Source organism: Grammomys surdaster, unplaced genomic scaffold (genome assembly GCF_004785775.1).
Source record: "Grammomys surdaster isolate TR1022 unplaced genomic scaffold, NIH_TR_1.0 267, whole genome shotgun sequence".
Classification (NCBI taxonomy): domain Eukaryota; kingdom Metazoa; phylum Chordata; class Mammalia; order Rodentia; family Muridae; genus Grammomys; species Grammomys surdaster.
Window position 1 is genome coordinate 3246748 of NW_021604708.1, and position 13608 is coordinate 3260355.

The 13608-nt window shown below is 40.3% G+C and overlaps 2 protein-coding genes across 2 annotated transcripts in view; both read right to left on the minus strand.

Annotated features, from left to right (window-relative positions):
* LOC114628358 overlaps window positions 1-13608 on the minus strand; it is a 53488-nt gene that overhangs the window by 22614 nt on the left and 17266 nt on the right. The window contains exons 3-6 of the mRNA XM_028776340.1: window positions 10476-10799; window positions 7395-7464; window positions 6457-7109; window positions 25-184 (exon numbers count right to left, since the gene is read on the minus strand). Of these exons, the coding sequence (XP_028632173.1) occupies window positions 25-184; window positions 6457-7109; window positions 7395-7464; window positions 10476-10799 (1207 nt within the window). The remainder of the gene's footprint in view (window positions 1-24; window positions 185-6456; window positions 7110-7394; window positions 7465-10475; window positions 10800-13608) is intronic.
* Window positions 5439-7166, minus strand: LOC114628289 (histone H1.3). The gene has a single exon (XM_028776257.1). It carries the CDS (start codon window positions 7116-7118, stop codon window positions 6453-6455), a length of 666 nt encoding a protein of 221 aa, XP_028632090.1. The 5' UTR covers window positions 7119-7166; the 3' UTR covers window positions 5439-6452.

Here is a 13608-nt window from a genome sequence, read left to right on the forward strand (position 1 = left end):
ATCGCGCAGGACTTCAAGACCGACCTGCGCTTCCAGAGCTCTGCGGTTATGGCCCTGCAGGAAGCGAGCGAGGCCTACCTTGTGGGTCTGTTTGAGGACACCAACCTGTGCGCCATCCACGCCAAGCGTGTCACCATCATGCCCAAGGACATCCAGCTGGCCCGCCGCATCCGCGGGGAGAGGGCTTAAGTACATTTTCTACACAACGTAAACTAAAAAGGCTCTTTTAAGAGCCACCTCCATTGTCCACCTAAACTGCTGTACTACACTGGTTGGCAGGGTCCGTCCCCGTGTTCCTAATTTGAGCACCTTGTCTTTTCGTGAACATGATAAGCATCAATGACACAAGCAGTCTAAGATGCCTGGAAGCAAGACTTTCAGGATACCTTCCATCGGAATCTGCTTTCAACTAGAACTGGGACAGGTAGTAAGCCTAAACAAGCACTTGTTTCTTTCTTTATTGTGATGTTACAATGTACCACAGTTATAAATGTCAAGCTGTAACATTTTATTTAGCAATGTTTAACCTTTTAGACTTGTTATTTTGACTTGGCCTTCCAACTTTCTTATCTTATTTTGGCTAGTTTTGTTTTCAAAACAGATTTCTCCTTGTCTCTAGCTTCTAACTCAGATCCTCCTGCCCTAGGATTTACAGGCCTGTGCCTGGCTCAGTTTAGCATTTAGTTGAGGACACCATCGAAATCACTTTCCCGACTACTGGGATTACAAGCCAGTGCTACTACTTAGCCGAGTTTAATAGTGTTTTTTGAAGATGTAACATAAAGATTAAACTACCATTGGTCCTTGGTCTTAAAGAATTTAGTGGGGCGTGGCAGTTTACACATAATCCCAACACCTGGGAGACAGGCAGGCAGATCTGAGTTAATCAACCTATTGTTGCAAGTTACATAAACTCCTGACCTTAAAAAAAAAAATCTATAAAAAGACTCAAAAGGAAGATCAAGAACCATTTTTTAGACTTTAACAAGGAAAAAAACAGATAGCAAGAAAGCTTGTAAATCTTGACTGATATCAAACGAGGAAGAAATTTGATACTAGGAAGGAAATAGCCATGCCCTTTTAATTAGTGTCCCAGAAAGCAGATTCGGCCACTGGCGTTGACAAGCAGCTATAAGTGAGTGGAGGGAATTCAAAAAAAACAGAATCCCGAAGTATCAGACTCAAGCAGGTTTGGGAGTATAATCTGTGGCCAATAATGGGGGGGGGGGGGAGAAACATGGTCGTACATGAGTTTTATCCACTCATCCACCCCTCTGAGATACCCCCAGCCCACCAACCACATCCTTGGCAAGCAGAGGAACAGGAATAGTCTAGATAGAAAGTTCAAGTTCAGGTCAAGCCAGGACTGCACAGTGTGACTCTGTCTTGAGGGAGGGGAAAAAGAAAGAAAAGTAGAGAAGAAAGGGGAAAGATGAAAAATTATCCTTTTTGAGTTAGAGTTTAGTAAATAAATACAACAGTAACTCCTGCAGCATGTAAGTATATTATCCGATTAAGGCGATAATTATTTTTTCCCAGGTCTTTAACACATCTTCAGGATAATGAGCTTTTTGGGGGGTGGGGAGGAAGAAAGGGGCTGAAGGAGTCTCCTAGCAGGGTGATGAATAAGAAATGTTCCAAACTTTAGGCAAAATTAGAATGCCATTTTCTACCCAAGGCCAGAGTTAGAACACAATTTCATTCCTCTGGCAAAGAGGAAGTAGATTTCTCCCAATGAGATTTAAAGAAACCCTGATACCTCCCTCCTTTTTTTTTTTTTTTTTCTTATAGTAAGTGGAAGGGAGGACTCAGAAACTGACCCTATCGAGGATAATGCCAGACTTCAAGTTCTTCTAAATCTAATGCCAATCTAGACATCCAATAAAAATAATAGTTGATGTTCAAATGCTTTTAGAATGAATCATGAAATAATTCAGTTAAGATTTCAGGTGAATCTTGTAATATATATATACACCTCTTAAAACCCCAAACAACTCATAACATAAAGACATTTTAAAGTATCTGTTATACTACCCAATTCAGTTACTTTTATTGATAATACTTTATTCTTTATTTCCAACATGTAATAATGTAAAAACGTATCTTTAAAAGTTCAAGCTTTTGGCTAGAGAGATGGCTCAGGGGTTAAGAGCACTGACTGCTATTACGGAGGTCAAGTTCAATTCCTTGCAACTACATAGTGGCTTACAGCCATCTGTAGTGGGATCCAATGCCCTCTTCTGGTGTGTCTGAAGACAGCTACAGTGTACTCATATGGAAGAAGTAAATAAATCTTTTAAAAAAAAAAAAAGTTCAGGCATTCACTCTGCAAGTTGAGATTCTCATTTGAAAAAAAAAAAAAAGCCTGACATGGTAAGTACTTCCAATATCAAATATTTTCTCCCACATTGAAATTTATGAAAAGTAATAACTATACCTAGGCTGTCCATCAGCACATACACACAGGTAGTACATGCACTCTGATACTTTATCTAAAAGATGACAATCTATGTGACATAGAGTTAGAGATACAGAATGTTGTATAGTCATTTCAGGATTACAAGTATAAGTTTTCTTTTAAAACCCCAAAATGAAAGTCTCAGAAGATATGCAAGGTAAAAGATGCCTGTAATCCCAAAACTTGGGAAATTGAGTAAAAAGGACCAGAAATGGAAGATTATCCTTGGCTATATATCAAGTTTGAGTCTATTGAGAGATAAGTGAAAAGATCTGTCTCAAAATTGAAAATGAGGCCTTTAACCCCATGACTGGTAAACAAAGGCAGGTGGGTCTCTAGTAGTTAAAACCAACTCTATGTCTGGAGTTACATATATATTCATCCTAGGATACATATTGAGATTGACCCTGGCTCAAAGTAAAATAATTTTAAACTTCAAAATATTATAATGAGCTAAGTCTCTGAAACAGTTTCAGCAATAAAAGTTACCTTCAACACCCTGCTTTCTCCACCTCCTCCCAAAGCAAGGTTTAAAAACTAGAATATCCCTTCGGCAATGTAAGAAAACCAGACCTAACTATTTCCCCAAAGCAACAACTACTAAAACTTTCATCTTCAACAACCTCTTCAAGTCTTGCAGCTAGCAATAACAAATAATAATCATAATGATGGTGATTATGATTTTTAAAATTCTACAAAACTCCCTTGTCCAAAAGTGGATCAAAATGAAACATTCCCACTTAAAGAGTTGTGTTCATACCAAGGACAAAGGATGTAACACACAGGCATAGAAGAATTGGGAACAGATCTGGCTACATTTCTTCACACAGAATACCAGAAGTAAATTATATGCATTTCCTATCATCTAAATTCTACACAGTGGTACATGTTTTAACAAGCTCTGTCTCGCACTTGCAGAAAATTAAAACAGCATTGCTTTCTTGTTTCTTTTTACTTTTTTCTAGAAATTGACTCTTGAACCTGTGTTTGTAATGTCACAATGATGTGAAAAGACAGCAAGATAGACAGCATTCTAGAGATTTGTCCTCCACCATACCTTTACCCAGCTGGTTGGTTGTACAGGGTAGGGAAATTAAGACAGCAGTCAGTCTTTCCAAGATTAGTGTTGCCCCTCTGATCAGATATCAAGTCTTTTTTCTGATATTTATGATGTCGGTGCTTTTCTCCTTATTAACTCAGGATTCAAAAATACCAAAGGCCTGAAGCATTCCACCTGAGCCAGTCATGTGATAACACCTAGAATGTAGGTAACTAAACAAATAAATAATGAGCAGTGTATGTATGGATATTCCTTCCTACAGAGTGAAGTTTAAATGTGGTCTTAGAATATAAGAATATTCAGTTCCCCTATAATTATGACACTGTCAGTGTTTTATTACTGAAGAATAAAATGTTTAAATTACCCATGGTTGGAGTCCAAAAGCTCCTTTGCTATGTAAAACTACAAAATGCTTCATTTGTTAACATATCTTTTGTTATTATAGTCTTTTACATGACATTGACCCTCCGTGGTGGATAAGCAAAGAGATAATCCAAAAATAGCCAACAGCTTCATCTCACAGAAATATCAAAAATGCAAGAAAATTCAAAAATACCATTTTGTTATTTTCCTACATTTTCTAATCTGTCCACACATTGCAATATTGACATTTCACATATTGATCTTTTTACATTTTGTAGACACCCCAAATTTGAAGTGGCATGATTCAGCAGGTAAGGGAGATGGTAAGAAATCAGACCATAGAGTTCAATGTCACAAAAATACCGTTTTGTTCATGAACGTGTGTGTGTGTGTGTGTGTGTGTGTGTGTGTGTGTGTGGTGTGTGTGTATCCGATCGATATTAGATAATATTCTAATTCAGTTTATGGGATTTCGTAAATTCAAGCAAATATATTGACAGAATAGAGGGAAACAAGAAAGATGAGTCTGCATCTGCTTGGGATAAAATAGCATTAACATGGCAATGGGCATTTAAACCAGGTCTTGTCCAACTCGGGGGCCTGCTCGCCATCCCAAAACTTCCATTTTGTTGTGAAGTCAATGGGAATGGCTGTGGTAAAGCTAAACATACATTCTTAAGGCAATGAGCTTTAAGGACATGTAGGATGAGAAAAGCAGTGACTATGACCATATGACATATGACCTGTGTATTTATTGGGCATTCTTTAGCACCATGAGATAATCAACTACAGCAGCAGATAGAAGGAACATAACAGGAACATCATTTGGAGACACAATAACTGCAGAGTATTCTACAAGCATCTTATTACACATATACGTCTGATGTCATAGGCATTTCAAAATGTAGTAGGAAGCTGCCTGTCCTTTACATTATTTATTTAAATTACATGAAAATCAAATTGAGTGCCTATCATATAGCATTACCTTATCTGGAGTGGGTGTGAAGGAAGGGGTGAATTACACAAGCACTGGCCTGTGGAAGTCAAAAACTATCTTTTAGGAGCCTGTGTTCTCCCATCATATGTGTCCCTGGAATCAACTCAGGTCTTCAGTCTAGGCTATTAGATCCTTTTTTACCCTCTATCCTCTGAAGAAAATGCTAGATTGAAACGTAGACTTATGAGGATACAGATGTAATAGCTTATAACAGGTGCTTGCCTCCAGACCTGCAACACACATAGAAGAGAGCTGATTGTTGCAGGTTGTCCTCTGACCTACACACACACACACAAACACACACACACACACACACTATATATATATATATATATCTGTGTATATATATATATATCTGTGTATATATATACACACACTATATATATAAAACTATATATAAAATTTTATATATAAAAATTTTTTTTAAAAATATATATAATATATATTATATATTATATATAATTTTTAAAGTGATAGGTAATTTCTTCCTACCAGCTCAATTAAACATCTGCAGATTTCTTACATCAGGATGAAAGGAAAATGAGCCCTCACTCAAAAGAATCTATATATATCACAAACTTTAATACTTTCAATAATGAAATAGAAATGCATCCACCAAGTTTGGATCAGCTTCCTGAAGTGTATTTTGATTGATTGGCTTGGTTTGTTTGTTGTTTGCCCAAATTTAGGAAGTCAAGCTGCAAAGCAAACCTTCCAAAAATGGTTTTTCTTTCACGTTCTCACCCTAGTAGTACTGGTCTACTGACCAAATAAGGGAGAACAGATAGGCTCAGAAAAATGTATGAGGAAGAAATGTGCAGAACTGTCAATGGTGTTCGATTTCTTTACTAAAACTTAAGCACCAGGATTTTAGAAAAGCTTCCACACTTAGTGACAATGGTATCACCCCTAAACGAGGGTGGCTATTTGGGAAATCGGAGCTCTTGTAATTTCTCGACAAACACAAAAATTACAAAATTAAAGACAGGCTGACTAAAGGACATAATTCCAGAGCTCTGAAGTGAGCAAAGGGGCGGGGACACAAAAATGCCAGCGTTCCAGTTAATATCACAGTCTCTGATTGGTGCTACGTTTCGCACCCGTGAGTGAAAGGACGGCTTGATTGGCTAATTCTCAAAACCACGGTCTGTAGACCGATTGGAAAAGTTAAAAAAAACTCAGGCTTCAATCTGTAGCCACTATTGTCGGGTTGGCTTGCTAGAGACCCCTGTGCACCACGCCTAGGTGCCAGAAACGAGGACTTGCCAATAAGCTCAGCACATAATACCTACGTAGAGAGAGCAGAGAAGCGTCAGCCAGTAGCTGGAAAAAAAAAAAAACCTTAAAACTACGCAACCTACTAATTTACGACTTACAGAAGCTCCAGAATCATTTACCCACGCCACCCACAGAAAAAAAAAAAAAAATTAACTATGCTCCAGACCATAGCCGGCATCAGCTGACACAGCGTAAGGAAACCAGAAAAAGCTCAGCTCAGCCCAGCTCTTTTGAATGATATCTGTGGGTGGCTCTGAAAAGAGCCGTTTGAGATTTTCAAAGCAGGACGCGCCACTCTACTTCTTGCGAGGGGCAGCCTTCTTTGCCTTGGTGGCCTTGGGCTTAGACGCCTTAGGCTTGGCAGCCTTAGCTTTGGGAGCCTTGGCCTTGGCTGGACTCTTGGCTGCCTTCTTGGGCTTAGCAGACTTCACCTTCTTCGGGCTCTTGGAAACTTTCTTGGCACCGGCAGCCGCAGCGGGCTTCTTCGCCTTCTTCGGGGTCTTCTTGGCCGCTTTTTTGGGTGTGGCGGCACCGGTCGCCTTCTTGGGCTTCTTGGCTGCGCTCGCAGGCTTCTTAGCCTTGGCCGCGCCTGCCTTCTTGGTCTTGGGTTTGGCCTCGCCGGAAGCCGCTTTCTTGTTGAGTTTGAAGGAGCCGGAGGCGCCGGTGCCCTTGGTCTGCACCAGGATACCCTTGCTCACCAGGCTCTTCAGACCGAGCTTGATGCGGCTGTTGTTCTTCTCCACATCGTATCCCACGGCCGCCAGCGCCTTCTTGAGCGCAGCCAGGGACACGCCGTTGCGTTCCTTGGAGGCGGCCACAGCCTTGGTGATCAGCTCGGACACCGGGGGTCCGGACGCCTTGCGCTTCCCAGCAGCGGCGCCGGTTTTCTTCGCCTTCTTCTTCACAGGTGTCTTCTCCACAGGTGCAGGAGCAGCAGGCGCAGCCGGAGCGGTCTCAGACATGTTTTAGGCTTTACTAGTAAAGCGAAAAGTAAGCACAGTCAGAGAGGGTTGTTCCCAGTGCTGCAGCCTCTGGGTTTATATAGAGAGAAGCTGCGTGGTGATTGGTTCCCTGCGCTGTGCGCCGTGCGCCGCGCTGCCAGAGAAAGGATCTTCAGCTTTGGCTTGTAGCTGTGTTTGTTGCCCCTCAAAAAAGAATAAAAATATAAGAAATATGGGCACGAAGTAATTAGGGACTTGGGGGAAACTGATCCGAGAGCCTGTGGGCTACATTCTTGCCTTAATTTGTACAGCTATGTCGAAAATCGGTACCATGAAACTTCTCTGATTGCCCCAACTCTCTTTCAAACTTGACGAAAATTGGGACAACTTTAAGGTTTTCCTTAAAAATACTATTTCTCTCGCAGTCATTAGCAAACTTTTGTTTCAGGACATGGTACTGCACATTCTTATCCTTTCAAGACTCTATGGAATAACTTGTTTTCACGGAAATATGTAGGGAAATTTGCGTTTTTCGCGAAAGCAACAGCACAAGCTCCCAGGGCTATCTGAACCAAGCTGTAGGAATTGGCAGTAGATGGGAAAGTAGTGCGTGCCGGTAGAATGATTATTGTAGAAAAGGTCGATTGATTTTTTAAGGTATTTGAGATACCAGTGTGTAATTCCCGTTCGGTTTTCATGTTTTAGTGATTTAGCCATTTTCTAGAGAAGGAATCAGTCTGTGCCATCCCCCTTATAGATCAACAGCTCAAAGCACGTTTTTTTCAGATTCAGTAGAGAAGTGTAGACCAACTCCCACATTTACAGAAAAAAACAAGATACCTAGGTCAAGAAGGAACAGAAGTTTAGCAACTGGGAGATGAAGAATACTGAGATATAACCTGACTGATTCCGTGTTTAGAGTACACTGTTATACAGCTGTGTTACACAGTGTGTTTCAGGACATTGTTATGCAGCTGTTTCCACTGGCCAACATTTATCATAGCATTTTCTGCATATTTCCTGTTTTAAAATAATTTTAATTTCAATATTAAAAATAAGCCGAATTTGAAAGAAAATCTTTTTTTATTTCCATAATAGCTGCTGACATTAATATATATATATATTACATATATAATACAGCCTGTCATGAGCAAAAGAATTCACAGGTTGTAACCACTGATGTACTTAAACTTTTCAGAGTCAGCTTATCATTATGGTAACTGCTGCAAGAATAAGGTTTCTGAAAAAGCGATAAACCGTGGGCCTACAAACTTGAAACCGTAAGAAGCGTCACTCATTTCCACTCATTACGTTGAAGGCTAACTTCACAAGAGTGGTTTGGGTCTTGACTCCAAAATATAATTACATCCTGAAAAACAGCAAACTATTCTCTGTAGTCAGGCTTACACTATTTTTGTAGAAATTAAAAACAGGTGATAAAAATCCCTAAGATATATGAGAACAATGAAACTTATGGCTGCGTCACCTTCTCTCAATTTTGTGTTAGGTAAGCACACACGTACACACAGACACAAATGTACACACACAAATGCACACATTACCATAGTAACAGCTGAGAGACGAGAGTCTCATAAGTTGTTCTATAGGACACATTCTTGAGTATTCTACTACCTAGAGACTTTCAAATCTACAGGAAGAGGTGGTTGTGTAAAATTTAAATCAACCTGGATGTGGTGGTCCATGCCTTTAATCCGAGTACCTGGGAGGCAGAAGCAGGGGATCTCTGAAATTAAGGCCAGTCTACAGAGCAAGTTCCAGGTGAGCTATGGCTACATGAAGAAGAAGCCAAACCCTGTTTCACATGGAAAATAATAGTACTAACAAGATAAGTAGCAAGAAAAGAAATATAGATGGGGAAGAAGACAACTTTAGTAGAAAATAGTAAGTAGTAAGAAAACAATAATAATAGAAGGGGTAGAAGACAAATTTAAGACAAATCTGTTCAAAATGTGTATGAAAAATTAAGAGTTCTCAATTTTATATCCGTTTCTGTTGACATTACGTGAAGATACTGGCACCTTGAAACTCACATTCGAGCACAAACAGTATGTATTAATTTCATTTTCTAAAATGGGCATTTCTAAATATTTACCCCCCCCCCCACTTTCTCTCACCCCTCTATAACATCTTTTAATTGTGTGTGGAAGCTAAATAGCATCATGCATACTTGAGGAATATTCTAAGTCCTCCCTGTTTTTAAAAAGGCCTGTTCTCCAGTCTGCAGTACATACCCATCCACAATCTAGATAACTGAAACCATGTTTAACAGGTTTCAGGGAAAGGTCAATGTAACTGGGATATATGGCTGCTTCACTGGGATACTAGACAGCAGTTAGGAATATTCCGAGGTGATGTCATGTCACACCCCTCAGCCTGAATTTAGTTTCGTCTAAAGTGGCCCTTGAGTTCCTTATGTCGGGGAGAGGAATCCACTGTGCTATTTAAGCCCACTGTTCTCACACTAGTTTTGGCATTCTGCTATTTATAGAGTGAATGGGGGTGAAAACTGGTGATTTTCTGGAAAGAAGCATAGGAAAGTTCTGTGGGTTAATTGGGACAAGCTAAAAACCAAGCACATCTTAAGTACTTGGAAGTTACTTTTAATTTTTTACTCTGCCATTACCATAGAAAGGTCTCACACAAGCACTAGCCAAAGCACATCTTCAAGATGACCTCTCTCTAAGACAAGGATGGAGCTCAAACAGAAGCTAAAAAGAAAACAGCGGCTAGCAAGGCCATGAGACAGAGACTCCTCCCCAACATCAATAGCATTTATTTAAAAGATTAGATCTTCAACCCTGAGCAAGTCTCCATCTTTCCAGTTCAAACAGCATCCTGTAAGATGGGAAACAGTATAAATTCAATCAACACTAGCGCCCTTTGTAGAGATTGGAAAACAGACCTGTGTGCATGCCTCTGAGAAATCCAAAGAGCTTCATAAGTGAGATTTAATAATGCTTGCAAAATTTTAGACTTTACATTTTTGTAAATCTTCCGCTTAAAAAAAAACAATCTTACTGTACTGTATCCATTTTGTAGATAAGTGTATGGCTACAACCTCCTTTTTACAGATGATGAGTGGCTTGGAGAGTTATAAATTATCTGCTGTCAGAACCTACAAGTACGTTCCTGAAGGACACAAACTAGTGACTAAGAAACCCAAGAGAAAAGCGGAAAACTCATATTCCCCTCTCAACAGGGACTGTGCCTTCCGCCAGGCAATAGGAGTCAGCCAGTAACATAGAGGGGCGGATACAGAAGCACCTTCCCGCCCGCGCCTTTTCAGTCCTCTAAAAGGTCCGCAATCTTCATATATAAAACAGCAGTAGAGGGCGCTTGAGGAATTCCAGCTCTTACTGTTCGTAACTATGTCTGGTCGGGGTAAAGGCGGGAAGGGTCTCGGTAAAGGCGGCGCCAAGCGCCACCGCAAAGTCCTTCGCGATAACATCCAGGGCATCACCAAGCCCGCCATCCGCCGCCTGGCCCGGCGCGGAGGAGTGAAGCGCATCTCCGGCCTCATCTACGAGGAGACCCGCGGTGTGCTGAAGGTGTTCCTGGAGAACGTCATCCGCGACGCCGTCACCTACACGGAGCACGCCAAGCGCAAGACCGTCACCGCCATGGACGTGGTCTACGCGCTCAAGCGCCAGGGCCGCACCCTCTACGGCTTCGGCGGCTGAGCTGAATAGGTTCAGAACTTTGTATAAAAAGGCCCTTTTTAGGGCCACCCACTTTATCATAAAAAGCTGTTTGCATTTCTCGACCCTAGTAAGAATTACTGTGCCTAAAGCCCAAATTGACAGCAGAGACAATTAAATGGCTGTGGAAGTGCTTTCCTAGCACTTTGTAGTAATTAGTCTTTACACAGCAAACTCAGGCAACTTTTATCTCCCAATGCTTCGGAGGCTTACTCCCTTAAAAGTGTAAAAGTAGGCAAAGGTTCCTTTGGAGAGCAGAACAAATTTACATTTAAGGCTAAAGAGCTGTTGTTTTGCTAACCTGTGTGTCCTTTCCCCTGTATCCTTGACGATAGCCTTTTCATTTCTGGGCTAAAGGTCAAGGCGGCCAGCTCTTCCTGACAAGGTTACTCCAGAGTGAAAATTTACATGAGTTAACAGACTGGTTCATAATTTCCAAGTTCCCTTATTACTTACCAACTTAGCCTTGTTAACCCTACTGTGAGCCAGGCTTTCCATATTGAGATAGATTCAACTACTAAATGACTTCTTTGCTTCCAATCCAAATTTACAGCTGCTGCTACACATGAGTTCTCAATAAACCACTCCAGCAGTCAAATTGATGGGTCCAAAAACACACTAGTAACCCTATTTGCTACTCCTAACTTAGCAATGTCAAGTTTGCTCGCTTACTGACACATTCCAGTTTTTCTCCTTCTGTTTGCTTTCTGGGTTTTTTTCCCCCACTCCAAACCTCAGATTTATTATCATACAGCTTTGAAAGTTTGAATCTAAAATGTGTCACTTTTACTAACTTCCAAGTGTCAACAGGACTGTGGGCTTCTGGAAGCTTGAAAAGAGTCAGTTTCCTGCCTTCACAGCATCCAGGAGAAGCTGCTCTCTGTAGCCTTGCCCCTCCCTCCAGCGTCTAGGAGAGCTACAAGGCATCTTCAAGACTACCTGACAGTTCTGTTTTCTTTTTTCCATGGCCCAGATGACTCAGGACCATCCCATCTCAACTTCCGTTAGCCATTCGTAGGTGTTGGGAGATTCTGGTTCCTTCTCAAATTATTTTAATGATGAGTTATCTCTTTTCCCCTGCAGTTTTTTTTAAGCAATTTAGTTTTTTTTTTCATCTTTTTGTACAAAAGTAAAATAAAACCCAAATTCCTGTGCTTTATCTGACATCTGTCTTGCCTCCACCACCTCATCCCTAACCATGAATTATACTCCTAACTAGACTGAACAACACATTTTTCTTCCAAATGAAATTTCCATCCGTACATGTGTGGTTTGTCTACTCTCATAAGAATGTAAAGTCTTTTCAACCTTCACCTTTCTACCTGAACCAAGTGCTGCCAGTGCCAATTATAAAACCTAACACACAGTAAGTACTCAGGACAAAGAAAACTAAAATCATAAAGACAAAATTGCCTTCCCTCTAAATATCTGTGGCCTGCAATATAACAATTAGGTTTTGATCAAACCTTAGCTTTGGGGAAAAAATACTTTTTAAAATCCTTTTAGCCTAGTAGAGTTTAAACATAATCTGTGAACAATTCGCCACCTAATCAGACTTACTAGAAAGAGCTTTCTTTCAGAAAATCTCAACTTCAGTTCTAAGCAACAAGCTGACCCCAAACAAATCCCTTGCTTCTCTGATTGAAGCTTTTGTCTGAGTCCACATTCTAGACATAACATGCACTGTTATGTTTGATACATCAATATTATTATTTATAAATTCTGTACAGTGTGGTAAAACTCAGTCTCTTCCCCATGAGCCTGGACAAGGGCACAGTACAAGAAGAAAATCTGAAAGTATTAGGTACATTTAGTTTACTCTGGGTCTGATAAGGCAAACAGGACGGACAGGCAACAAGTAATGAGTGAAATGATGGTGGTCCCTGTCATCTATTCTGGGTGTTAGTATCTGAAGTGTCTGGTGTCTAAGTTTTTGAACTTAGTAACCAGCAGCTTTGACACTTCTGGGTCATTTCACACCTTACTAGGATGTATCTGGTGTAAAATTAAAGATACTGTTTGCTTTTAAGGTTTACTTAGTATAATGGCAAGTATTAGTTTACAATGGCACCTAACTCAAAAGCAAGTGGCAAAAAGGCTCTCATGCAAGGCTTGCAATTTGTTTTTGCTGCTGCTGCTGCTGCTTGCTGCTGCTGCTGTTGTTGTTGTTGTTTTTTTTAAATTTTAATTTAATGCATGCAGCCAAAACATCAAATAATTGTTTTGGTTAAAAAATAAAACACAATGGTTTTTACGGATACAGTCTCAAGGTGTCTGTCTGCCTTCCTACTGAAAGTCTGTTTTTATTAGCTACAAAAGGCAATTACATTTTAGCCAAATATACTTTGACATTACATTATTACATAATGCTTTATTTTTATTTACCACACATAACTAACATAACCTAGCTGCTCCTCACCATAATATCCAACTTAGTCCTGTTCTTATTTCTTCTTTACATGCTCTCTACACTCAGTTTATATTGAAGTCTCTTTGTTCAATACTGCCAGGCCTGCCCTCACATTCCTGTTCTCCCTCTCTATAGTATTAAACTGTTTACTGTCCCTTGTTAGATCTTAACCTGGCTTCTCTGCTGGCCTATGATAATGTTGTCTGAAATGCCTTTAATAGATCCACCAACTCCACCTGACTTCAAATTCAAGACCCAGGGCAAGGCCTTGGAGCAGTGAATCATGAAGCTTCTAGCTTCTCCCACAGATTTTATACTTACCTGTTCAAAGGATATCTCTCTCTCTCTCTCTCTCTCTCTCTCTCTCTCTCTCTCTCTCTCT